A 26,751-nucleotide genomic window follows, 5' to 3' on the forward strand; every position below is an offset into this window, starting at 1 on the left:
TCCCTGGTTTATCATGATATGATTCAATTCGAGAACTATCCTGCACTTGCCAATGTCAATAATGGGACTACGGATGATGGCGATGCATTCGTTTTCTGATGCAGATTCATGAGGCCGTTTTTGGAGCAGCTAAACCTTTGACAGATGTTTAGAATAATGGCCCCACATTTACTATTTGCCACATTCTTCAAACCTCGGATAAACAACCTCCAAGTTGGCCTTTTGCCACTTGATAACAGTCAGTTTTAGCCCTAGAGTCTGTATTGATGGAGAAGATACCCAAACATTTAGCAAGATGGGTGCACAATCCTTTACTGTAAAAAAGCAGATAAAGGCTGCAAAAATAGAGACTGAGAGAAAAATTGCCAGAGAGAGCAAAAATAATCCCAAATTATTTTTCAAGTATATAAATGATAAGAAACTAAAAACAGAGAGTGTGGGCCCCCTTAGAAATAACATGGGGGTCATGGTGGAAGGGGATGAGGAAAGGGACAGTCTACTGAATGTCGCCTTCTCAACTGTCTTTACCCAGGAAAATCCCCTGGTGGAAGACACAATGAGGAATAATGTAAATTCTCTCTGGAATGTCAACAGTTTAACCCAGGAAGAGGTACGGCGCCGCCTCGCACCCACTAAGATAGATAAATCACCGGGGCCAGATGGCATACACCGCCGGGTTCTGCATGAATTATGTACCGTGATAGACAGACCGTTATTTTTAATATTTGAAGATTCACTGAGGACTGGTTATGTTCCACAGGACTGGCGCATAGCAAATGTGGTACCAATATACAAAAAAGGATCAAATAGCGATCCTGGAAACTACAGACCCGTGAGTCTAACTGCTGTGGTGGGGAAAATATTTGAGGGGTTTGTTAGAGATGCTATCCTGGAATATCTCACTGTGCATAACCTTATATCCCAGCGTCAGCATGGGTTTATGAGAGATCGGTCCTGTCAGACTAATCTGATTGGTTTCTACGAGGAGGTAAGTTCAAGACTGGATCTGGGGGACGCTGTGGATGCTGTATATCTGGACTTTTCAAAGGCACTTGACACCGTGCCACATAAAAGGTTGGTATATAAAATGAGACTGCTGGGAATAGGAGAAAATCTGTGTATTTGGGTAAGTAATTGGCTTAGTGATAGAAAACAGAGGGTCGTCATTAATGGCACATTCTCAGATTGGGTTGACGTTACCAGTGGAGTGCCACAGGGGTCAGTATTGGGACCACTTCTTTTTAATATTTTTATTAATGACCTTGTAGTGGGTTTACACAGTGAAGTTTCAATATTTGCAGATGATACTAAGCTGTGTAAAGTAATAAATACTGAGGTCGATAGTTTAGAATTACAGAGGGATTTGTGGAAGCTTGAGGAGTGGGCAGAGAAATGGTTGATGAGGTTTAATGTAGATAAATGTAAAGTTATGCACTTGGGCCATGGAAACAAAAAGTATACCTTATATACTCGAGTATAAGCCTAGTTTTTCAGCACAAAAAATGTGCTGAAAAACCCAAACTCCGCTTATACTCGAGTCAAAAAAATAAATATATCTAAACTCACCTTTCCGGTGACCCCTGTATATCTTCTGTGCGATCTGTCCGGCAGCAGCGGCAGCCTATATACACTGGGGCAGGGTCTGGCAGGCTATATACACTGGGGCAGGGTCTGGCAGGCTATATACACTGGGGCAGAGTCTGGCAGGCTATATACACCGGGGCAGGAGCTGGCTGGCTATATACACTGGGGCAGAGCCTGGCTAGCTATATACTGGGGAGGCTGTGCCCAATGCATTTCCCACCCTCGGCTTATACTCGAGTCAATAGGTTTTCCCAGTATTTTGTGGTAAAATTAGGGGCCTCGGCTAATACTCAGGTCGGCTTATACTCGAGTATATACGGTAATTATGTTCTAAACGGTCAATTACTTGGTAAAACTGGAGCTGAAAAGGACTTGGGGGTATTGGTGGATGGTAAACTTAATTTTAGTGACCAGAGCCAGGCAGCTGCTGCTAAAGCAAATAAAATTATGGGATGTATCAAGAGAGGAATAGATTCTCATGATAAAGACATAGTTTTGCCCTTATACAAATCGCTGGTCAGACCACACATGGAATATTGTGTACAGTTTTGGGCACCAGTGTATAAAAAGGATATAGTAGAGCTGGAACGGGTGCAGAGGAGAGCAACCAGGATTATAAGGGGAATGGGGGGATTAGAACACACTGACAGATTACAAAATTTGGGATTATTCAGTTTAGAAAAAAGACGACTGAGGGGAGACCTCATTACAATGTACAAATACCTGAACGGACAGTACAAGGATCTCTCCAAAGATCTTTTCATACCTCGGCCTGTGACCAGGACAAGGGGGCATCCTCTACGCCTAGAGGAGAGGCGATTTTACCATCACCATAGACAAAGGTTCTTTACTGTACGAGCAGTGAGACTGTGGAACTCTCTGCCGCAGGAGGTTGTTATGGCGGACTCTATGTACATGTTCAAGAGAGGCCTGGATGACTTTCTGGAGAGAAAAAATATCACGGGTTATGGGGATAAAACATTTATTTAATTCTTAAAGGTCGGACTTGATGGACTTGCGTCTTTTTCCAGCCTTATATACTATGATACTATGATACTGTTGCCCGATCTTATTTCCTGTCAGGTTATTCTGGATAAACAGCAGTCAAAATAGTTGTCCAGTGGGATGAGGCCGAAAAGTCCTAGGTTATATTTCTCATAATAATTCTTTATTTATATAGCGCACAGAGATTACGCAGCGCTGCACAAAGCATGTCATGGGGCTCACAATCTAAACAACCCACCAGCATGTTTTGGAGTGAGGGAGGAAACCCATGCAAATATGGAGAGAACATACAACATACAGGTGCACCCGTGTTCCTCGGTGTGCCCCGCTGTGCTCTCTGCGCCCCTCATCTAGCCAGGTTCCAGCGGTGTATCCCACAGCTCCTCAGCACGTCCCCGCTGCCTAGAGCTCGTTTCCGACTCAAATTTAAAGGGCCAGCGCACCGATAATTGGCGCTAGCCACCTGCCTTTCTGATAAGTTCCCGGCCCCTTCCTGTGCTCCCTGCTGGATCTATGTGCCTTAGAGAAAGCTCCCCAGCGATATTCCTGCATTCCTGTGTTCCTGCATTCCTTCTCCTTAATCCTGTGTTCCTGTGTCCTGTGTTCCCGTTCCCATCTGCCTGGACCTCCAGTTGTTGACCCCGGATTGGACTTGACCTTGCATCTCTGCTGCCTGCCCTGACTCTGTGCCTGCACCTGACCACGAGACTGTCTCCTGCTAAGGTACCTCGACCTTGGCTGCCACCGCGGGCTACTCGCACCTGTGGAACGACTTGGTGGTACCACGCAGCAAGACCATCCCACTTTGCGGCGGGCTCTGGTAACGGCTAGTACCATCTCCCGCGGTGGTCCCGAGGATCCACTGATCCCGAACCCTGACAATGTGCACCTTTATATAAATATTATGCTATACATTGTATAGCAATATATATATATATATATATATATATATATATATATATATATATAGGTAGTAGAGTTCAAGTCCGCACAGTTTGTGGAACCCCTAGGAGGGGGGGTGCAACGCTTGCAAAGGTCCTGGCTTGGTCCTTACGTACCTTTTGGAGTGCTGCTTGTTTCTTCTAACTTTTATATATATACATATATATATATGTATATATACATATATATACATATAAATATATATATCATATATGTGATGTACATATGCTGTATCTGGGATGTGTGATCCTGTATGTGTACAAGGTGTATAGTGTGTATATATAGTGTAAGTGTGTATATGTGCTGTACATTTGTGTAAATGGCGCTGTATGTGTATATGGTCTATATGTGTGTACATGAGTGTATAAATGTGTGATTGTAACTCGCATATGTGAGTATACAATTATGTATGGTTTTTAAGTAAGAAGGAGGGCCCCATTCAGAAACCTGCTATGGAGCCCTGTCTCTCCAAGTTACACCCCTAATAATGTTATCTGGTTACCAGAGAGCCCTACTCTTTCTACTTCACAACTTGGAAGCAGGAACCCTCCTCCTACTATTCCTCTCACTATACACAGTTGTAGCAGATTAAACAGTTTTTGTCTGTCATACTTCATGTCTTTTACTTATGATACGCAAACAAGAAGCAAAAATGTATATTTGTGTATAAATGCTTTATTCATTGAAATAGCTGCATGCAAAATGGAAAGCATTTCAGAAGAAGTAGAGCTTCCTGCTGGATTAGAAACAGAAGCTGATGCCTCCAATGGTGATGATGCTGTTGGAGTTACAAGCATCGAAATACTCATTCACTAAAACAGAGAAAGAGAAGATGTTAGGAGGAATGATGTTCAATCACATTGTATTGATCTGTAGAGGACATTGTAGAGAACTCTCAGTATCGACCTTTCACCTGGTGTAGGTTCACATTATCAAATGTCCTCTCTTTACCCTACAAGGGAATGTTCTGTATATAAAACCTGCATTGATGACTGCAGCAATCTATGACGTGCTTGTACGTATCTAAACCTCCACACTTGACCCCATGGTAAAAGATAAAGGATCATTTTGTTGTTCTTGGAAGACATAAGTTGCCTCCTCGAGTGTCTGGTTTCTCATTTTTTTTGTTAAGAAGATGTAAATGCTCTGCTTTGTATGGTGAGACAGGAGATCCCGTTGTTGGTCTAGTATATGGTTAACAAATTCGGCTGCATGGACAACCTTTCAAACTAGCCTGTTGTGTACTAATGGAAGGGGATAGCAGGCCTCACCTTCAGCATGGTAGGATGGGATTCCCCGACAGAGGGCTTCAACATGGACACCATAGATGCCAATATTAGCAATGGGAACTTTGTTGGGATTGACCTTGAAGACACGGGTTGTGGTCTTGACCTGCAAACGAAAAAAATAATTTTGTGGGTTTGTAATGTACAAATATGATATCAGATTGCATTAAATAATTAAATAACCCCCTGTCCATGTTCCCAGTGGACAATTGGACGTTAAAAATAAGGCCTCTTCTATTCACAAGACATTAAGATGATCGATTTTGTGACATGTGATGGAAGAATGTTACTTTTCAGAACTGAATATGTTCTGCTATTATGTTCTGAATATGTTCTCTCTAAAAATACACATCCTGAGGGAAATGCTTTTTTCTAAAATGCAAACTTTTGTATAGAATAGTGTTGTCTACTATCTGATTCCATACTGCAAAATAAGTTACACATTTCGCGCCAATGAACAACATGATTTTAACCTTAGTCAAGTAAATGGAGCCCAATGGATATTTATGGTATATGCAAGGATTTTACATACCACAAAAATAGTGTGTGTGTGTGTGTGTGGGGGGGGGGGGGGTTCACACTAACGGGGTACACACCCTTATTTAGTTGCAATACATATGTTGTCCCGTATAAAGGACACTATCCAAATTTAGCAACACCCCCTTGAGGAAGCGATGGTAAAACGTACTTTGGGGAGCTGTGGTGGTGATCTGGGGTAATTACCTCCTTCTAAGCATTCTTATTATGTAACACCCGGGTAATATCTATTATATATCCTTGGTATCTATTGTGTAACTTTTGAATTGGTTTACTTGGATACTTGCAATGGATGTATATGTATTTGACTGATTGACCACCACCACACACTGTTTTTGTGGATTTTATTGTATGTTTTAGTGTTTTTTACCATATTGCCATATTGTGATTAAAGAAAGATTGGAATAATTTTTATTACAGGAGTTACAGTTTATGGATGATTAGATTTGATCCTATATACTTATATTGGTATTTATATAATGCATGGTATTAGGACTGTGTACAGTAGAAGTGGGTATTCCTATTGGTATTCACTACCTACTAAGACCTTCTGTCCTGGATGGTTAGTAACTAGTAGTGTCAAGCATCATATCTATCCCTACCTATGCCTATTCCCAAAGCTACAATATTGGCTAGAAAATCATACAATCTTTCATTGTAATTGTAATTTTAATATATTAATGAAATAAAAAACTATATGTAATTTTATTGGAGAATTGTTTGACTCCTTATTTTTCTTGTGGTATCTAATCTTTCAGAGTCAATCTAAAGTTACTCAAAAATACTCAATATTGTAATTCACAATAATATAATGATAAATGATTGAACATCTTACTGGTTTCTGTTTGAGGACTTCCAGGCTGGGGAATACAGTCGTATCAATGTTAGTCAGCACGCATATCTTCTTTCCATAGAGTCTTGTTGCAAATACTCCCTTGATGTTAGAAAGATTGAAACATGTCAGAAATTATGTTAGTACCTGTGGTATGTAGTATAAGGGAGAAGGATAAATAAATAATTTCACAAATGAGGAGATCATTTGACCAATGTGGTAGGTACAATCTATTACTCTTCTTTGTCCAACAAGCCCCCCTCCCGCGTTGTTATCAATTTACCAATCTCTATCTATGACCAGCACCCACACCTACAGCAGAAGTGTATGGATGTTTGGCGGGTGAATCTGAGGTCAGTGATTGGCTGAGCAAGTGACAAAACATCATCGGATTGTGGCGCATCGGCACCGGCATGCGCGCGACGGAAATCGGGGGGCGTGGCCGAGCGAAAACCCGACGGATTCGGAAAAACCGCCGCATTTTAAAAAAAAATTGTGTTGCGAAAATTTCACTCACCTTCATCCAGGACAGGCCGGTGTATTTCGAGGCACTCCAGCGGACTTCAGCGCAGCAGCGCCACCTGGTGGACGGCGGAGGAACTACCATCATAAATCCCGGCCGGACCCGAATCCAGCACAGAGAACGCCCCGCTGGATCGCCCCGCTGGATTACCTAATATGTGACTTACTCTTGCATAGTCACAGATAGAGTCCCAGGAGTTCCAGCCATTCAGATTGTTGATGTTGGCCACGTGATCCTGGTTGTTGATATTCACCGTCTGATGCACATTGTCACCAACGTTCCCCTGATTGTTAATATTTATATTCTGTGATACAAATGTATAAAACAAGAGAAGTATGAAAATCTTAGTCTAAAAACTCGGAATATCATATATGAAAGTATGGATCAATGAAATACTGATGCTTCAACAGAACTAAACCCATATTGTATGGATATAGTTACATACAAGATACATAGCTTTGTTCTTAACTTAAATTTGTATGTAAGTGGAAACTGTATATTTTATAATTGTAGTTCCAGAAAAAAGAAAAAAAATTGCTCCAGTGACAATTGGAGTTTCAAAATTTTTTGCTGTAATAGGACCAAGGATTATCCATAAAGCTTCATTACAGACACCTTACAGCTGATTATTGCAGCCTGGGACTATAGTAATGTATCCAGAGAACTTTAATAGAGGTCACAGTGGGCAGAGGGGTTCGTCTTTAACTAGGGGTCGTCTGTAAGTCGGGTGTCCTTAAGTAGGGGACCGTCTGTACTTACATCAGTAGCAAGCAGCGATCCAAAGAGAGCAGCGAAAATCACCTGTAAGATAATAAAACACTATTTTTAAGTACATAAAGGAGTTTTCTAACAAAACAAAAAAATTGGTTAGGAGCTAATTTCCAGACTAAAGACAAGTATTTTTTGTGCAAAAATACGGGACTGTTTGCAACCGTCACAAGAAACTTTGCTGGTGCTTGAAAAAGTTACACAAATAGACTAAAAGGGGTTGTCCACTTTCAGCAAATATTTGATTGCACCTGCATGTCCATCACATCACATGGACGGATTGATGGAGATTTATCATCAAGTTTCTGAGGTAAAACTGTTCTAGCTGTCCATGGAAATCAATCAGAGCTCAGCTTTAATTTTATAAACAGCTGTGGGGAAATGAAAACTGAGCTCTGATTGGTTGCCATGGACAACTAGAAAAGTTCTGCTGTATAAGACTCTCCCCAATTATATCCAATAGAAGTAAACAAAGAACCTTCCTATAGAATGACAGAAAAGATAGATCTAGAAAACCAGAAATTGATACAGAAAGTATATTAGAAAATTGTATAACTTTTCCTCACACAAACCATATCATATATTTGCTAAAAGTGGACAACCCCTTTAAATCCACCAATGCACCAATGCAAAAAATGTGCAAAAAAAGGTACAAAAATAATGTTATAAATCCCCCCAAATGAATGGAGATCTGTCTTACTCATATGATGGACACCTGGTTTGTACATCTAAGATAACTGTACTCCAAAGAGACACCTTTATGTCCATCATATGACCAGGATAGATGTGTATCCTCCGAAAGTGAACAGTAAAGCTTTGCAGCCAAAAATTTAGACATTTCTATATAATGTTTATTATAAAAACAAGATCCTTCATTGTACAAAATATATATATACCGTATATATATATATATAAATATATATTAAAAAATAATTTAATTGTTGATTTGACACCTGATATATGTAATCTGTCATATATTACACTCACTTGTTGGATATGGATTATATGATACCTGGATCACAAAAAGGCTTTGATTGCCTTTAGATGACCTACAATACCAGTGCTACCACCATTGGAACCCCACAATGTTATATTCTATAATGTAATCTCTTATAATACAATATATATCAGTCATTAGATCAATCATTTTAGCTGTAGGTACATACCAAGGTCTTCATTATGGATGTCTCTTCGGTAAGAGGAGCTTAGAATGAAAGGTACAGACCCCTCTCTACAATCTCCTTTATATACAGAAGAAAGGACAAACACAACCACTTCCTAATTTTGTTTTGGAATTTGTCCATCTTGTAAGGAAAAAGGCACAATGTAACTTTTATCATATTAAACATAGATATGAAAATTCCTGGGCAAAAAAATGTGATAAATGATTGCTTTGTTTTTGGTGGATATTGTGCAATGCATGGTATGGTGTGTAGCCAAACCAAAACCTGCAATTGCCAATAGTTGCCAATAGCATCACAACTGTTTCACTTTATGATACTAAAATCCCATTATTTTACATTATTAATAATTATTGATGAGCAGACCCGAACCCCACTATTTGGGTCTGTTCCAAACATTGTGAGTTCAGGTCCCCGGACTCGGATCTTAGCCAGAAGTTCCGGGTCAGTGATAGGCTGCACACAGAAACTCAGGTTGAAGAGTAGTACACAGCCAAGCAACCAGCATTTGGTCATAAACAACCAGAGTCAGGGTACATTCACACAGTGGTATGCCCGCCGTGCAGGCAAACCGCCGTGTGCTGGAGAGGAGGAGGAGGCGGTCCCTCCTCCCTCCATAGAGAATAGTGGTGCACGGCCGCACACACGCCGAAAGATAGAGCATGCTCTATCTTTTTGCAGTGCGCGGGCCGGATCTGCGCCGCACCGCTATTGCCGTCTATGGGGGCGTACACGCGGCCGCAAATTTGCGGCCGCATGTACGTCCCCGCAGACGGCCATGTGAATGTGCCCTCATGCTTACTATGTGCTTGTCTGTGAGAAGCCAGGCGGGAAATGTGACCCTGCTGTTTCAGAAACATGGTCACATGTCCCAACAACATTATGGAGAGAAGGGATAGTGAGGGATAGAGTGTATGTGTAATTATTTAATAATTGCCCTTTTGAGGGAATGTAGGGAGAGAAGGCAGTGAACAACAGATAGAAATAAGTGCTCTTTTCAGGGCAGTCTCAGGAACTCTAATAGTGTCTGTCTCAGTAAATATATCTCTACATCACAGTGTCAGTATTATCTGCAGTCCTTGAGAGGTGCGTCAGAGGTTCGATTTAAGGTAGAGAATAATCTAAGATCACTGGCAGACTGAAGAGCATGGGTTGGATGATAAACTGAGAGGTGAGAGGTAGGTTGGGGGTGCGACATTATGCAGAGCTTTGTGGATGAGGGTTGTTAATTTACACTGTATTCAGAAGGAATGCAGTGACTGGAACAGACTGGAGGAATCTGTGTAGCATTTGGTGTGAAAGAGGATGTGCTACTTCTCTGCCTACTCCTCTGGTATAAACATGACCAATTTGACATGCTTGTGCAGCTCTGCGTAATCTGTGTGCGCTATATAAATAAAGAATTATTATTATTATTATTATGCACCAGGGAATATATTGGTAGGCCCAAATAAGCCACACAAAGTTGAGGCATTGGTCAATTAGATGGCAGACAGATTGCAGTGCATTAACCTCTATGGTATTACCACACTCATCCTCTGTTAAAGGTGCGCCCTCCACCTCACCCCACTTCAATGCAGCAAAGCTGTTTCAGCCACAAGTCATGGAGCAGTCATTAATGTTGTATGATGACTCTCCTTGTGAAAATACATGGGTTTGAACACGCAGAGGGTCTTTAACCACAGAGAGAATACCCATTCTTTCTTCACAGTGACATTTACAGCATTTTATTTGGTTTGTTCAACTCCTCAACGATCTGTGTCTGATATATATCTGATAGCGTGGGCATCTGATATATTGGATGCAGAGCTCAAGATGGGAGTTGAGCCGGCATCGGCATACACAGGGTGTCAGCTTTAACTTACAGCCGACACCCCAGTGTAACACCTGAAGTTGGAGAGAGTTCCGATCGCGGGTGTTTAACCCATTAAATATCACTGTAATGGCAGCCCCAAGGTCTAATCAGGTCCCCAGGGCTGTCCTCAGGCAGAGCCTTCTTAGGCTGACACAGCTAATACCCTGCAATACATCAGTATTGCAGAGTATTATCATGAACAAGGAGTCAAATGATTGCTTGTTCATGTCCCATGGTAGAAGTAATAAAAAAGTTTTTAAAAAGTTGTTCTTAAAAAAATTAATAAATTCATTAAAATGCCCATAAGCCCCATAAACATATATAGAGACATATAATGCAAGAAAACGTCTCAATCATAACACAAACCCCACATATATAGTTTTACCACCTATTTAATGGCCCGCAGAATTAAAAAAGATCATTAATGAACCTGCTTGCTGAACACCACAAAAAAAACCTTAAAAACCCACCAAAATTTTTTTTTTTTTTTATGCCACTTGGAAGACGACGATGCAAAAATGATAGATTGCTCCCCACATTAGGTTTTATGTAGTAAATTTAGTAAAACCTTAGTAAAAATATTGAAGTATGGTATCCCCGTAACTGTATTGACCCATAGAATAAAGATAACATGATTATTAGGCTAAACGGTGAACGCCAAATGAAAAAAAAGAAAAAATCCTGACCTCCAAAAAAGTAATACGTTTTCAAAAATAGGGGATACCAACCCCAAAATGGTTACTCTGGAAAATGCATCTCATCCCCCAAAAAATGCTGTCATATAGCCCCAAAAATGAAAAAGCAAAAATTTTATCCCTTTTGCACCTCACTGTGCGCCCATAAAACAAGTAATGGACACGCAGTTGCCTATGTGCCGGCTGCTCCATTTATGTTTATATGGTGCATACAAAGATAGCCGCACAACTGGCTGCTTTCTTCACCTTCGGTTATGACTGGGGTACAACAGACCCCTGTTTTCATGTTCTCAGTGGGTCCCATCACTATGACCCCCAACAATCAGCAGGCTAGCATCCATCCCGTGAATAGGGGCTAACTTGCACGTCTCTGGGGAACCCTTTAAGACTGTAGCTGATTTTATAAAATATTATGTATTTATGTATGCATTTTCTCTAAGGTTAATTTAAATTTGTGGTGAATACAATACACCATATAAGATAAAATGGCAGAGCATTATTTAGACATCTCCTGCATAAGATTCGTTCATAACCTTAACCAAGGTAAAGTTTTGCCATAGTCAATAAAGGCGGTCCCCTACTTAAGAACACCTGACTTACAGATGACCCCTAGTTACCCCTGGATGTTGGTGATTTACTGTACTTTAGCCCTAGGCTACAATAAACAGCTATAACAGGTATCACAGGTGTCTGTAATGAAGCTTTAGAGTTAATCCTGGTTCTTTTGGCAATCCAACATTTTTAAAATCCAATTGTCACAGAGACCCAAAAAAATTTCAGGTGGGGTTACGCTTATAAAGTATACAATTTCCGACTTACATACAAATTCAACTTAAGAACAAACCTACTGAACCTATCTTGTATGTAACCTGGGGACTGCCTGTATACAAGGGCTTGATTCTATGAAAAACTGAGAATTGGGTATGCTTTGTGCAGCGCTGCGTAATCTGTAGGCGCCATATAAATAAAGATTTATTATTATTATTTAATTCTCCCATACAAGTTTTTTTTTTTTTTTGAAACTTCAGCTTTCAGGAATTTCAAAGAATTGGGTTGCTGACCTGCATGCTCCCTGTGAGATTCCCGAGAATGCCAATACAGTTTTAAGCTAAAGCAAAGCAGGGAGTCATAGACTTCCTGGTAGAGATTTGGAGTGGAGCTGTGAATTAATGGGTCTCGCCCAGTAATATTAGGGGTCCCACATATCCGTCAATACAGTTGGTGACATTTCTGTGAGTGTTTATCCTCTGGTGTGGTAAAGAGATAAGTCACACCTGGGTCCACAAGCTCAATATTTTTCTTCAATGTCTCCTGGCATGTAATTGGTACCGGTTGCCCTTCCCAACTAAACCATCTTTACTCTAGATAACTCATTGACTAATCCCACTGACATTGTCTCAGTCAGTACATGGAAGCCAAAAGATACCATAAGCACACACCTTCCATGCTGGACTTCATCCAAACGGTTTGACGTCCAGAGGTAAAAAATATGATCACGTTGACAGATGGTGTCATAGATATGAATCTGTTTCATTAATGTCTTCTACCACTTGCATAATATAATTCAGTTGACAGTCAGAGAAAATTGAAGGGTTAGACATTACTACTTTGTGCTTTTGTAGTTTGACCCCCAAGAAACTATTCAAAAATCTGACAAACAATAAATTTATATATGTTGGTCGGTATTTATCTGGACTTGTATGTCATTAAATTGGCGTAGACCCCTGAAATATTTGTGTGACCAGCACTTGTGATTATTTTCCCCTTTCTTGGGCCAGGGTGGGCCTTCAGTAGCTGCACCCAGCACCTTCTCAAACATTAGAAGTCGCTGGGTGTGCTTTTTGACAGGGTGTGAATTTTTAATTCCATATATTTATTAAAGATGGGTTTTTTTAATACTATATTTGTTTAGACTTGTTTTCTCTCTCAAACTTTTTTTGCTGTATTGGAGACAATAGGAACAGCCAGGTAGTAAGTCCAAACAATTGTAGATAACAAAAATATATAAATATAAAATAAGTGTATCACCTCATAAAAGTACATGTCCTAAAAACATACACCATGGGGAATATTTATCAGGACCTCTGCGCCACATCAGTGGTGTAGAGGCCCTGAAATAATAACAAATGCTAGATAATTTCCAGGACTTGCGATTATTTGCCCCAATCCACCACTTTCACACCAGTGGGGCGTGAAGGGGGGGTGCAGCTGGCTGAGCAAAGGGCGCGGCTGACTAGGAGTGGCCCGGCAGGCGTTACTCTCCCCACGCTGGTGCACTCCCTGCCGCCGGCCCGATACATCGAGAGGAGAAAGCCTCTTGATGTATCCCACTGCGAATATGCAGCGGTGGGCCTATCATACGCCAGCGCACAAACGCTGACGAATGATAAATGTTCCTCCATATACTCTGCTTATATCTCATATAGATGTTCCCCCCATATCTCAGCTTATGCCCCCGCCCCTCCCCAAAGGAACATATGCCGCACGGCGCCGTACTACAGAGAAAGATAGGACACGTCCTATCTGTTTCCGGGCTACGGAGCGGTACGGTGCCGTGCGCCCATTGCCGTCTATGGGGGACGTATACGGGACGTATATATGTTGGCCATTTAATTCCACATATAATAAAGTTTGTTTTAGTTTCAGAATTTTTAATGCCGCCTTGTGAGTTCCCCGGGGGCATGCTAAAACCTTGGAGCTGGCCCTGGATTTGGGAACTGCTAGAATGCCTATAAGTAATGTCCTAACCTTCTTTACCATTTACCCACCAATCATTTGTACCTAGGGCTAGGTAGTTGTGTTGTAGTGATGTCTTTGCACCTTCTGCTCCAAGCTGCAGATTGGACAGGATTTGAGGAGCGACCTCAGCCTCCCCATTCATGGTGGTACAGGGGATTTGTACATATTATTTTTATTATTTCCTAGTATTTCCTTGGTACTAAAGAGGCAAATTGCATGGTGTAAGGATAGCACTGTAGGGGCATTTTACATGGGGTCAGGTAACACTACGGGGGATGACAGGGAGCACCATAGGTGCATATTACGGTACATATTGTTACATGTAAAAATAATAATAATAATAATAATACATTTTGTTAGGGGGCTTTATAGTGGCATATTACACGGTGTGCATGTATAAGGTGGCATATAGGAGGCATATTGCATGATATAAGGGGCTCAAAGGTGTCATAAATGTGGTGAGGGTCACTATAAGAGAATATTATAAGGCCCAGAGCACTAAGGGAGTTAAAGGTAAGAGAACCAGGGGGGCATTTTATTGTGTATCTGTATTAAGGGGCATCTTGTACTCTATAGGAGGATAAAAAAGGTATATTATGGTAACGGGTCGCATAAAAATAAAATTTGCTCAGTATCACCAGCAGATGTCAGCAGGAATCTACTTATGTCTCCTTATGACTCCAGCTCAAATCATCCGTATAATTCCAGCAGCTTCCATCAAGTATAACTTCTACATCATCGTGTGCAGGAAGAACCAAGAAGTCTAGAAATCCTGATAATTATTGAGGAACTGTAATGCATATGGAATGTGTGAAATTATAAGATAAGTTATAAGAATTTTGAACAACCTCGGATTACTGGAGGAGACAATCTTGAAAGTCCTTGTCTGTATTGGGCTCAGTGGACCTTGCAGTCCCCCATTCTCCTGAGTGTCTTGATCATTATCATATCATATCAGAGATAAACAGAGTGAGACTGGCCCACCGGAGAATCAGTGGATCTTCCGGTGGGCCCAGGGAGTAACCTCATACCGAACTCCAGGGATACCTAATTTGTTGGCTAGTATGGTGTATTTCCTTGGGGATAGTAAAGAACAGGCCCCAAGAATTATTCTATATCGTGGGCCCAGAGAACCCAACTCTGACAATGGAGATGAATGTTTATAATGAAGAAAAACCACTAAATGGCTGATGACTAAAAAGCTCTTTAAAAGAGACGGACTTCCTCTCCATGATAAAATTTTAAATATTGGAAATTATGATTGTAAATAATAAGGAAGGCTTATAGTAACCAACTTCTGTTGTAATCTCTTGACATTTTGTGACTTTGTTATACAAAAAAGATTAATCGCAGCAATTACTATATTAGTTCTGGAGCCTTATGAAGAAGGACCTATGTGCCCTGCAAAGGTTTGAATAAAAGAGCTTCCTCTTCATCCCTATATGTACTTCCCTGATTATAGTAGTAGCACACAGGGGCACATATACTCTGGTGCCCCTCCCACCACCACTCAATGTCACCCATATACTGTGGTGGTCTGCCCCGCCCCACTCAATGTCACCCAATGTCACCTAATATTTCCATGCTTAGCTATTGAATACACAACAGGACAATTTAGACCCCTATAAATATGTAGGTTTGGAAACATTAATGATAAAGGACAATAGTTTCACATTATGAACTAAATCTTTATTAGAAATTATTAACCAAAAAGCTGAAATTTGGAGACATTCACTGTAAGCAGTTTTCCGGCACGCCACAGATGGTGATGCCCAGAATGTTTATGATGCTACTGGTGGAGCAGCCTGTTCCATAGAAACTTGGATCTAAAACAAAAAGGAAACAAAAATCACAAACAGCATCTTTATTGTTATCACATTTTAATAAGGCAATTCTAATTATTAGGGGGGGGGGTATTACTTTTCAGGTTGATGTAGTTGGTGAATGTTCTTTTACATTGTATACATTAAAGGAGTTTTCCCATGAAGAAACTTGCTGATCAGTGGAGGTCTTAGTGCTGAGACCCCCACAGATCACAAAAACGAGGGGTCCATCAGATTAATGGAGCAGATGGCTGCACACGACGGTTCTGGAACTGATGGAGATCTATGAGCGCAGCCCTTGGGACCCCATCAGACCCCTCGTTTTCGTGACCTGTGGGGGTCTCAGCACTGAGACCTCCCTGATCAGCAAGTTAGGCCTATCCCATGGATAGGCCTTCCTTTTCTTTGTGGGAAAACCCCTTTAACCCTAATCTGTGTGTATGGTATGCAATGCTGTTGCTATACTGCTGTTTTATTCTACAAGGGCGTGTTACACCCCTTCCTCTAAAAAAAACATATTACACTATGTGTACAATAACACACATTTATACACAATTAGACACATACACACATTTATGCACTCATATACATTTATACATTCATACATCCAGTATATCCACATCTTTCACACACATACTGTATATACACATCAAATTCATACACGTATACTATAAGTCGGGTTGTCCGATGGTCGCGCCCCCGCAATTTCTGTCGCATGAAAGCCGGCGCCGATGCGCCGCAATTCAGCGCAAAAACAAAAAAAAATTGGGTGCTCTGAAGCATATGCAGACGGCAGGCTTCACGGACGAGGGCGCAGCTACAACATTTTTAGGTGTTGTCTGACTTTATATAAAAAAGGGGGGGTGACCTCTAAAAAAGGGGTGTGGCTTCACAGAAAATAGCTGGTGTGCCAGAAAATTCAATTGGTGTGCCAAAAACTAGACCAACAAATAGTTGTTGTAAAGTAGACTCCACTGTCTTTATCATTCAGCCTGATTTACCTGGCTCAGAATAAGACTATGTAATCTAACTTTGCACTTTTCTAGTCATCAACACTTCAACAAATCTCCCTCAATATCAACACTTCTCAGAAAAAATGAAATCATTAATGTGTTTTCCCTGTGTTCTTTTTTTAAATATTAATATTTAAATTTAATATTAATATAATATTAATATTATATTTAAATTTTAATATGAATAGCAGCTGCTATGAGGCCTGCAGTGTCAGGGGGCCTCAGCATCTGTCCTGCCTACCTAGAGAATGTATGATGTGTTCGTATTATGCTGCCTAGACTATGAATCTTTCATCTCTACTTCCTGACATCTACTTCCCTATGTGGTCAGTGTCTATTGGGGCAGATTTGTGGTCTCAACTCCTGTGGAATAAGTAGACTGCCTAGGAATGAGTATATATTTGTGTATAAGTTTATAATATGGTTTATAGTTTATAATACGTTTATGTGATTTTATGTGTGTATATGTATGTGATGTGTACATACTGTATGTGAATATATGCTGTATGTCTGTATATGGTACTGTATGTGTTTGAATATGTGATATATGCTCTATAAGTGTGTATATGTGATGTGTATATGTATGTGATGTGTATATACTGTATGTGAATATATGCTGTATGTCTGTATATGGTACTGTATGTGTGTACATATGTGATATATGCTGTATAGTGTGTGTATATATTCTATATGTGTGTGTATGTGTATTTATGTGTGTTTATATGGTGTGTATATACCGTATGTTCATGAAGTGTCGGCACTATAATATCTGTGTTTTCCGACACTCTCGACTTTTTCTATTTTTGGGCACAAAATTTTAGCGCAGCTTGTGAATCCAGCAGATTCCTGGTGCTTCTATTTTTTCAAAAAAATTTTGGGATCTTTTTGTGGCGCAAAAATTGCTTAGCTAAAAGCTGGTATAGGAAGTTCTAAACCTTTCAGTCCAAGCGCCAATTCATTAATTCCTTTCGGTACAAACTTACATCCCCATGAAAAATATGGAACGGCTCTAGCACCACCCTGCACCAAAATTAATAAATGCCTTCAGAGTGTTGAGAGGTTAAAGGGGATTCCAAGAGTGTTGCTGTATAATTTATATACTGCTTCAGCCTCCACCACTTATAATATCAGAGTCCAGCATACATCACTGCGCATGCGCCAGATTTTCAGTGTATGCTCTATGACGCTTCATAAGCTGGTGTATACAATAGCTGCTTAAATATACCAAAATAAGCAGAACTGTGTATTTGGGGCGTTAGTCTTTGGTCAGTCTACTACTTATCTTCTCACACAGAGATCAGCGATCAGATAAGCTGCTGCTTTATATCTCAGTAGAAATGCTTACGCTGTATTTTCAGAGAAAATGTTATTTTCCTGTGTCAAATGTCAGTGCGCTGTAGGTTTGTATAATATGAAGTTTTGTTCTTGGCTCCTACACTCGTTGTGTGAGCTGAATCATGGGTCCCTCTGTACCGTATCCTGGGGGGTTACCACTGAGTGTTGATAGTACAATTATCCTGTCTTCATCTTCTTATCAAACATAATTAAACATTTGTTTTTGTAGGTTTTTAACTATTTTATACTCCCTTCATATAACAGTAACATTTAGTTATGAGTAAATAGTAACACACTATATACCAAACATCTGTACATTCAAATTTTCACCAAAAATCTCTACTCTTTTGATTGACCCCTGGTTCCTATGTATTGAGAAACTGAAACTAGTGATGACATATAAACGGGTTATGCCACAAAAGATCCACAGGTTAAGGAGTAAATGACCAATTACTGGGGTTTCTAGAAGGAGGACCCACTAATCAGAAACTAAAGTTCCCTGAACTGCCCCATATAGAATGAAGTGTTGGAGCACATGTTCAACCTGAGCTTCATTCACTTCTAGAGGACTTCCTGGCCGGCTCTACTATATGCTAATATGGCAGATAACCCCGTTATAGGCAACCTGTGACCATAAAGAAGCCATTTGATCTACTCACAGCAGGTTATAGAGCAGTTAGACCCAAAATCATAACTTATTAAAAGAAACTCTGCTCATTCTGTGCTCTGAAGTCCAATGGGTAGTCTCAGAATGAGAATAACAGTTGGGGAGTTGGACCACCCACTGGACTTGTAAACAGAGAAAGAGCACAGAAAAAGTTAATGAAACATTATATTGAACTGATTCCTGCAAGATCACATGATATATCACTCGGACTAGCTCCTTCTTGCTCTATAACATGATGCTGGTAGATAACATTACTTTACATAGTTAAGAAAAATTCCCGACTTCCTGACAACAAATATGGCCGTCAGGAAACATCTCAATTGTGTTTGAAGACACTCTAAATAAATGACCCATAATAACTAATACCCAGTGTCTACAGTTATCTTGAATTATTTTAAAGGGAACCTGTCACCAGGGATCACTCATTGTCACTCATTTTCACAAAGGCCAGGTTACAGAAGTCCATTACAGCTTCAAATATGCCCTTCTGCTTTCTCTAAGCATTTACATTACAATATAATTGTGTGTTATAACTTATCTTCCACCATGCCAGAATCCTCTGTGTAGTCCCAGGATTTGGGATTTGGTTTGGATGCATTACAAAAAAAACAATATGTGACTTGTGTTTGCTGCAAACTCCTCAGCTCTCAGCCCCCACCTCTCAGCTCCTGTACAGGAGCACAAAGGTGGGGCTGAGAGCTGTGCAGTCTGCAGCACAGACAAGTCCCATGTTTTGAAATGCATCCAATCCAAAGCCCAACCCCTGGGACTACACAGAGGATTCTGTCATGGTGGAAGATAAGTTATAACACACAATTATATAGTAATGCAAATGCTTAGAGAAAGCGGAAAGACATATTTCCAATGCAGGTGTAATAGGCTTCTGTAACCTTTCTTTAGTGAAAATGAGGTCCCCGGTGACAGGATATATGACAATGCTTCATATGCTATTCGCTGTGTACTTTCAATGAGCAGCGCACTACACTATTGTTGTTGTGAGCCACATGTGTACATTCATAACACTGGGAACAACATTGAAAAGTTGTCTTGTGTTATTATGAGACTCGGCCCTTATTGAAGGAGGTGCCATAAATATTTGGTGATTATAATAACATTGGATACAGAGTGAAAAATGGGAAAATGAAGCAGCTGTGTTTACGGTAGCTCTTTATTAATAAACATGTCATCTCCTTTCATGTATAAAAACACGGACTATCTGACCAGTGGACGCGCAGAAGAGAGATGAGAAGAGATAAAATGGAGGGCGGAGGGAGTTAAATCACAGCAGCCAGGCACGTTCATTAGATTATGAAGACAGGGGGTCTAGCATCCAATAGTCCCACACAGAGAGATGCCCAAAAATCTCAGAATGCCGAGGTTAGTACAGCCTTGCAGGTTCACAAACAGACCAGCACCTAAGAAGAGACCAAGATGACATGTATCACCAGCTTATTATTTCACCACTGACCCATCCCAGCAGAACTAAGAACAGAATATACATGAGATCAGAAGACTGGAATTTTTTTTAAGACCTTCCAAATAATGTTTAATGAGATAACGGAATTGATATATTGTTGCATTCCAGCCCAAAATCAATTACAGGTGATGGTTGGATCCTGACCCCAGTGTTATAAAACTATGTCCACCCAGAACTTAGCAAAAATTTGGCCATGGAATCCTAATTACTAGTAATGTAATACAATAAAAAGCTACAATCCACAATGCACCAACACATCACTCTTTGACACAATATCATAAACGCTGGTCATCTAATAACAACCAGCAAAGAGATGCCCAGCAAAGAGGAAATTATGGGGTGGATTAAAAGGTGCCATGGGCCATGCATATTATAGCCCCTATAAGTCTGAAATCATTTCCTACATATGGTACTAGAATCATCGAGCCTGACTCTGGCTCTTGTGTACAGGATTTCATGGATGAAGGTCCTTCTCAGTATAAAATTTGGTGAGTGGTTTAGACTTTTTGTTCATTGAGGACCACTATTTTGCAGGAATTAGAAACGAAATCACTAGTAAGCACGTCATTGGGAAGCCCATAGAGAGATCACCCTGTATCTTAGCTTTCTAGTAGACCTCTGTGAGTATGACACACTGAAAGTTCTCTCAAAATCAGCTACCATGGTCAGATTAAGAATGTTTTGGTTATAGATGAGGTAACAATTTTTACTAGTTGGGGTGTGAAACTCTCTTGGTAACTACAATACATTCTCTAATAGGGTAGGTTTTCTAAACCTCTTTCATGAACAGATAAAAGTCACAATCATTCGAAATCATCATGATTTCTAGGTCAGTCAACAGGTCAATAAACATTTTTGGACTGACATGAGCTTAAAGCGCATCTACCACCAGAATGAAAGACTGCAAGCAAAGGAGCCTGAGGGGCTCCAGGCTCCATTAACACTTATGAAGCCCCTCAGGCTCATTTGCATTCAGTCTTTCATCCTGGTGTTAGATGCCCTTTAAGTATGAATTCTGATCATTTTTCAAACAGTAACATGCAACCAACTGAGTAGACGATTTACGATAATTCGGCCCTTGACATACCTTGGGTTTCCTGAGCAAACCTGGTTGGGACGCCTTTGCAAAGAGCTTCAATGGAAGCACCAAACTGTGCCACATTCTTGACTTTGTTTGGAGAGATTGAGTAGGTCAAAGTTCTTGGAGGAGGAGCGTTGGGGTTCTACGAAAACATATAAAAGAAGTAGTTTTTAGTTTTTATTTATTTATAACCTACGTAGAACAAAATAAAAACAGACTTTGGCAGCTTCTAGACTTTTAGAGAACTGAATATTCTGCTCATGTCATGTTCACCAATATGCCAAAGAACGCTGCGATCACTTGAGATATTAAGTATAACTCGGACATGATGAACACATGGTGACGTTGTGCGGCTTCTTATTTCGAAAAACTACTTTTTCTCATTTGCATTTACGTAAAATGAAGTAAAATGTTTCCAGATTAACAAGCCTCCACCCCTGTTTGGTTACATTTGGCAGGAGTTGCATATAAATATTGATGTGTAAAGATAATGTAAAGAACAAATCACAGGCATATCCGTATGTGAATATGAAAATAGCTTTGTATGTGTGTCCAAGGATTATGTAATTTCACATGTACCACATGTCATGGTTTAACCATTAACATTCAAAGACACAGGGGGTCATTTACTAAGGGCCCGATTCGCGTTTTCCCGACGTGTTACCCGAATATTTCCGATTTGCGCCGATTGTACCTGAATTGCCCCGGGTTTGTGGCGCACACGATCGGATTGTGGCGCATTGGCGCCGGCATGCGCGCGACGGAAATCGGGGGGCGTGGCCGAACGAAAACCCGACGTATTCGGAAAAACCGCCGCATTTAAAAACCGAAAAAGTGTCGCTTGGGGAGCGCTTACCTTCACCTGGTCCGAGGTGGTGCATTCCGGCGTGATGAGATGACTTTCAGCGCAGCAGCGCCACCTGGTGGACGGCGGAGGAACTACCTTCTTAAATCCCGGCCGGACCCGAATCCAGAGCAGAGAACGCGCCGCTGGATCGCGAATGGGCCGGGTAAGTAAATTTGCCCCACAGTTCTCTGTCAGTGACATGAAATTAAAACGCTACGTGTGACCTCACCCTTAGAAGTAACCAATAAATTTAAAAAAATGTAAATGCAAAAATTTCAGAATTAAAAAAAAAACAGGTTACTGTGCAAAGTTTTAAACATTTAAAGTGTGTGAAATAATTCCAATTTACATGTTAAAATAGGGTCCATGAAAAAGATCCTTCCTTTGCACCTGCCCTGCATCAGGTGAAGATTTGTGCCTAAAAAGTCGCAAAAATAAGCCAAAAAAGTGATACATAAGTGAAAAGTCGCACGGAACATCTGGGAAACAATGATACATAAGGCACTGCCCAATGTGCAGCCAAGGCATACTTGAAAAACGACAAATTAAAAAGTTGCAAAAAAGTCACAAAAATGAGACTATTTGATTAGCAGAAATAATGATACATGTCCCCCATTGGCTCCACATGGGATTGTCTCATGACCAACACTACTGAAGTTTATATAGACACGTACACCATTTGTTTTGGATTTTTTTGTCATGCATTACATGATGTATCTCGGCACCCCTATGACCATAGCTTGGCTTACCACTTTCTCATGGCTGACTTTGCTTAGCTGTTCCAAGCTAGGAACCGCATTCCTGTTGATCCTACTGACCACACAAACTCTCTGGGACATGAGACGGACAGCAAAGAGGCCCTGCAAAACAATGAGTTGAGATTATAAGTAGTAACACAAAATACATTCTTCTATGTCTAAAGCTTTTCATTTGGTACTCGAAGTTATCATTTGAAATTATAAAATTATGGAGGCTCAATGTTTGGAGACCATAGATAGACTATTATACTTTAGGTCTGGTACACTTACTGTATTGTAGTAGCTATTGTACACTTACTGTATTGTAGTAGGTATAGTACACTTACTCTATAGTAGTAGATATTGAACGCTTACTCTATTGTAGTAGGTATTGTACACTTACTGTATTGTAGTAGGTATTGTACACTTACTCTATAGTAGGTATTGTAATCTTACTCTATAGTAGAAGGTATAGTATACTTACTCTATAGTGGTAGGTATTGTACACTTACTGTATTGTAGTAGGTATTGTACACTTACTCTATAGTAGGTATTGTAATCTTACTCTATAGTAGAAGGTATAGTATACTTACTCTATAGTGGTAAGTATTGTACACTTACTCTATAGTGGTAGGTATTGTACACTTACTCTATAGTGGTAGGTATTGTACACTTACTCTATTGTAGTAGGTATTGTACACTTACTCTATTGTAGTAGGTATTGAAAACTTACTCTATAGTATTAGGCATTGTACACTTACTCTATAGTAGTAGGTATAGTATACTTACTCGAAAGTAGTAGGTATAGTACACTTACTCTATAGTAGTAGGTATTGTAATCTTACTCTATAGTAGAAGGTATAGTATACTTACTCTATAGTGGTAGGTATTGTACACTTACTCTATGGTAGTAGGCATTGAACACTTACTCTATTGTAGTAGGTATAGTACACTTACTCTATAGTAGTAGGTATTGTAATCTTACTCTATAGTAGAAGGTATAGTATACTTACTGTATTGTAGTAGGTATAGTACACTTACTCTATAGTAGTAGGTATAGTACACTTACTCTATTGTAGCAGGTATTGTACACTTACTCTATATAAGTAGGTATTGTACACTTACTCTTTAGTAGTAGGTATTGTACACTTTCTATATAGTAGTAGGTATAGTACACTTACTATATAGTAGTAGGTATTGTACACTTACTGTATAGTAGTAGGTATTGTACACTTACTCTATTGTAGTCCCAGATGGAATTCCATGAGTGCCAACCATTGAACTGGTTTATATTGGCAATGTTATCATGATTATCAATGTTCACGGTCTGGTGGACATTGTCTCCATCATTGCCACTGTTGTTGATGTTGATATTCTGTAAATGGGGAAAGGAAAGCTACATTAGACGTGTACAGATGTTTTCCATGGCATGCAGTGAATCCTTACAATTAGTAATGTCGTTATATAATAGTAACATTTTAAGGCATTCCAGAATTGGTCAAAAAAAAAAAAAATATATAAATTTAGAAAACTAATTTTATGGAAAAAGAAATAAATATTTGCTAAATCTGAAGATCATTCCCCTTGGGATTTATGGGAATGTGGAATACATGGCTGGCTGAAGCAGAATGATCTGATTATATTAATGGGCAGTAATTTTAATCACAGTCGTTGTCATCCATCACGAGTCATCTTTAATAGGCACATAATCTGTATATGGTCATTATGTATATGTGAAAAGGACACGAAACCTACATCAGTTGCAAAGACCACGCCAAAGGCCGCGAGAAGGATCTGAAATGCAAAAATGGAAGAGTCCATGAGTCAGATGGGAAACTTGATCATTTCAATGTTTTGAGACAGAGAGGAACATTGTTACTATATGAATCACACCCTGCAAAATAATTTCTCCACTTTCTATGTATAGTGAATATAATCTCTATGAATAGAAGTCATGGAACCATTTGTATCTTTTTTACTTGAATGACTACTAAAGTTCAATCAAAAGTGTGGACACAACTTTCTCATAGTTCAAGGTGAACTGAGCAAACAAAAGTTTAGTATTAGGTCTTTTCCGCACAAGAAATGGAATAAATATCCAAATGTTCTACTTTCCAAAATGTCCTCACCAAGTTTAAGGTGTACTAAAAGGTGGTGGATGCAACTAAGAGAGGTCAAGCCATACGACAGTAGCGACTTCTTTCTGGAGAGAAGAGGTTACCACTTTTTTGTGCATCTGCTCCGGTCATTTTTAAACTTTTAGCAGAAGACACAACCAGACGGTGCAGAATATCTGATGTGCACAAAACCTTACAGCAATTTTTGTTTTCCAAAACTGGTCAACACATGTTTCTCATCTTGGAATATCTCAAGCCAAATGGATCATTTTAGGGTTTTAGGCTTATTTTGCAGTAAACAGACTATCCTGACAGATTATGGATTCCCAATTTTTCAATACATCTTTTTTTCATAGAAATTAAGCCTCTCAAAAAGCATGAAGAAAACTTTGGATACTTACGAGAGCCTTCATTCTGTGTGGTTGAGATGATTACAAGCAGGAGAGAAGTGGCACTGTATCTCACATATATATGTGTGATAGTAAACCTTTGTTAAACAGGCAGAGTCTAAATAGTAATCATTGGAAAGGGTCCATATCAAAATGACGCATGAGCTCGATAACATTATCGTAATTTCCCAAGAGGGCAAATTTATTTAATGGGAAACAATTTAGTGAAATCATAAACAAATAAAAAATCTGTGATAACCATTGATTGGATGGGTGTAAAATTATGTCGAAAAAGCCAAAAGGCCACAGAGAGGCATGTTCAGCATTTCCTGTGTCATTGATGAAACAAGATGCTTAATATCGCTTTGGTATTTTTAGTGTGGTCTCAGCCTGGGGTCAGTAGGCCTAGAATATTCCTTATTTGGTAAAATAAAATTCTAGAATACTCCCAACAAAGGAAAACCTGGACTGTTGCTCTATTTGCAAAGGTATTCAATGCAATAAAATACATTTTAAAACCCATTACTTTAAATCTATTAAATCTACAACCGCTATCGCAGCCAATAAATGACCTCAACAATATATTTCTAGGTCCTGCGATAGCTGCAACGATGAGTTGAGATCTTTTCATAACTGCATTATCAACTATTGATTGTTTTTGTTGCTTTGTCCCACATTGCATACAATTTCTGTACGATGGCCTTAATTGACTTATAATCAGGGTCGACTCCAGGTTTCAGCAGGCCCCGGGCGGCAGAGCCTCTGTAGGCCCCTTTGCAGTTCACTCAAAAGGCAGAATTTAAAATTTAGAAACTAAAACAGTCTCCTGTTCCCTAAAATATTCCCTAGGTTAATCTTCCCAAACAGCCCCCTCATGGTTATTTTATATGCAGCCCCCTCACACCCTATGGATTCATTAGATACAGCCCCCATCACCCCCATGGATTCCTTATGTACAGTTTTATGTGGGCCCCCCCAGCAGCTCTGGGCCCTGGCACTCGTCCAGGTATGCCCAGTGCTCATAATGAGGCCCCTTTAGGTTCTTACAAGCTGTCTGACATTTTATATGTGATTGAAGCTGCAAAGCCTAGCAATGCAGATGATTTTTGTGTCCTTTGAGTGGGATCTTTATATTTGTAATACTGTATAAGATTATATCGAGATTTATCAAGATCAGGAGTTTCCACACCAAATCTCTCCTGTTCCAGAGTATGATGTGTCTTATTTAATAAGAGGCTTGTGCATATCTCCTGCACCAGAGACTATTGCATGGTTTCCAGTTATAATTCGCACTATTCACATGGTTGCCACCTTTCAA

The 26,751-nt window shown here is 39.9% G+C and overlaps 2 protein-coding genes across 3 annotated transcripts; both read right to left on the bottom strand.

Moving 5' to 3' along the window:
* Positions 1–4,186: 4,186 nt before the first annotated feature.
* Positions 4,187–8,751, bottom strand: LOC140127790 (gastrokine-1-like). The gene is made up of 6 exons (XM_072148881.1): positions 8,644–8,751; positions 7,469–7,510; positions 6,876–7,013; positions 6,190–6,288; positions 4,803–4,923; positions 4,187–4,343 (listed from the first exon to the last, which is right to left on the bottom strand). The coding sequence occupies exons 1-6, from the start codon at positions 8,653–8,655 to the stop codon at positions 4,273–4,275; spliced, it is 483 nt and encodes a 160-aa protein (XP_072004982.1). The 5' UTR covers positions 8,656–8,751; the 3' UTR covers positions 4,187–4,272.
* Positions 8,752–15,614: 6,863 nt separating this feature from the next.
* On the bottom strand, positions 15,615–25,566 carry LOC140127794 (gastrokine-1-like). Of its 2 annotated transcripts, none has more exons than XM_072148884.1 (6): positions 25,446–25,566; positions 24,683–24,721; positions 24,165–24,302; positions 22,940–23,050; positions 21,350–21,485; positions 15,615–15,773 (listed from the first exon to the last, which is right to left on the bottom strand). In XM_072148884.1, exons 1-6 carry the CDS (start codon positions 25,455–25,457, stop codon positions 15,679–15,681), a joined length of 531 nt encoding a protein of 176 aa, XP_072004985.1. In that variant the 5' UTR covers positions 25,458–25,566; the 3' UTR covers positions 15,615–15,678. The 2 variants fall into 2 exon arrangements, with proteins under 2 accessions (XP_072004985.1, XP_072004986.1); XM_072148885.1 differs by lacking the exon at positions 15,615–15,773 and adding an exon at positions 19,936–20,200 and having other exon boundaries at positions 25,446–25,565.
* Between the last annotated feature and the right edge of the window lie 1,185 nt (positions 25,567–26,751).

This window comes from Engystomops pustulosus, chromosome 4 (genome assembly GCF_040894005.1).
Source record: "Engystomops pustulosus chromosome 4, aEngPut4.maternal, whole genome shotgun sequence".
NCBI classification, from domain to species: Eukaryota; Metazoa; Chordata; class Amphibia; order Anura; family Leptodactylidae; genus Engystomops; species Engystomops pustulosus.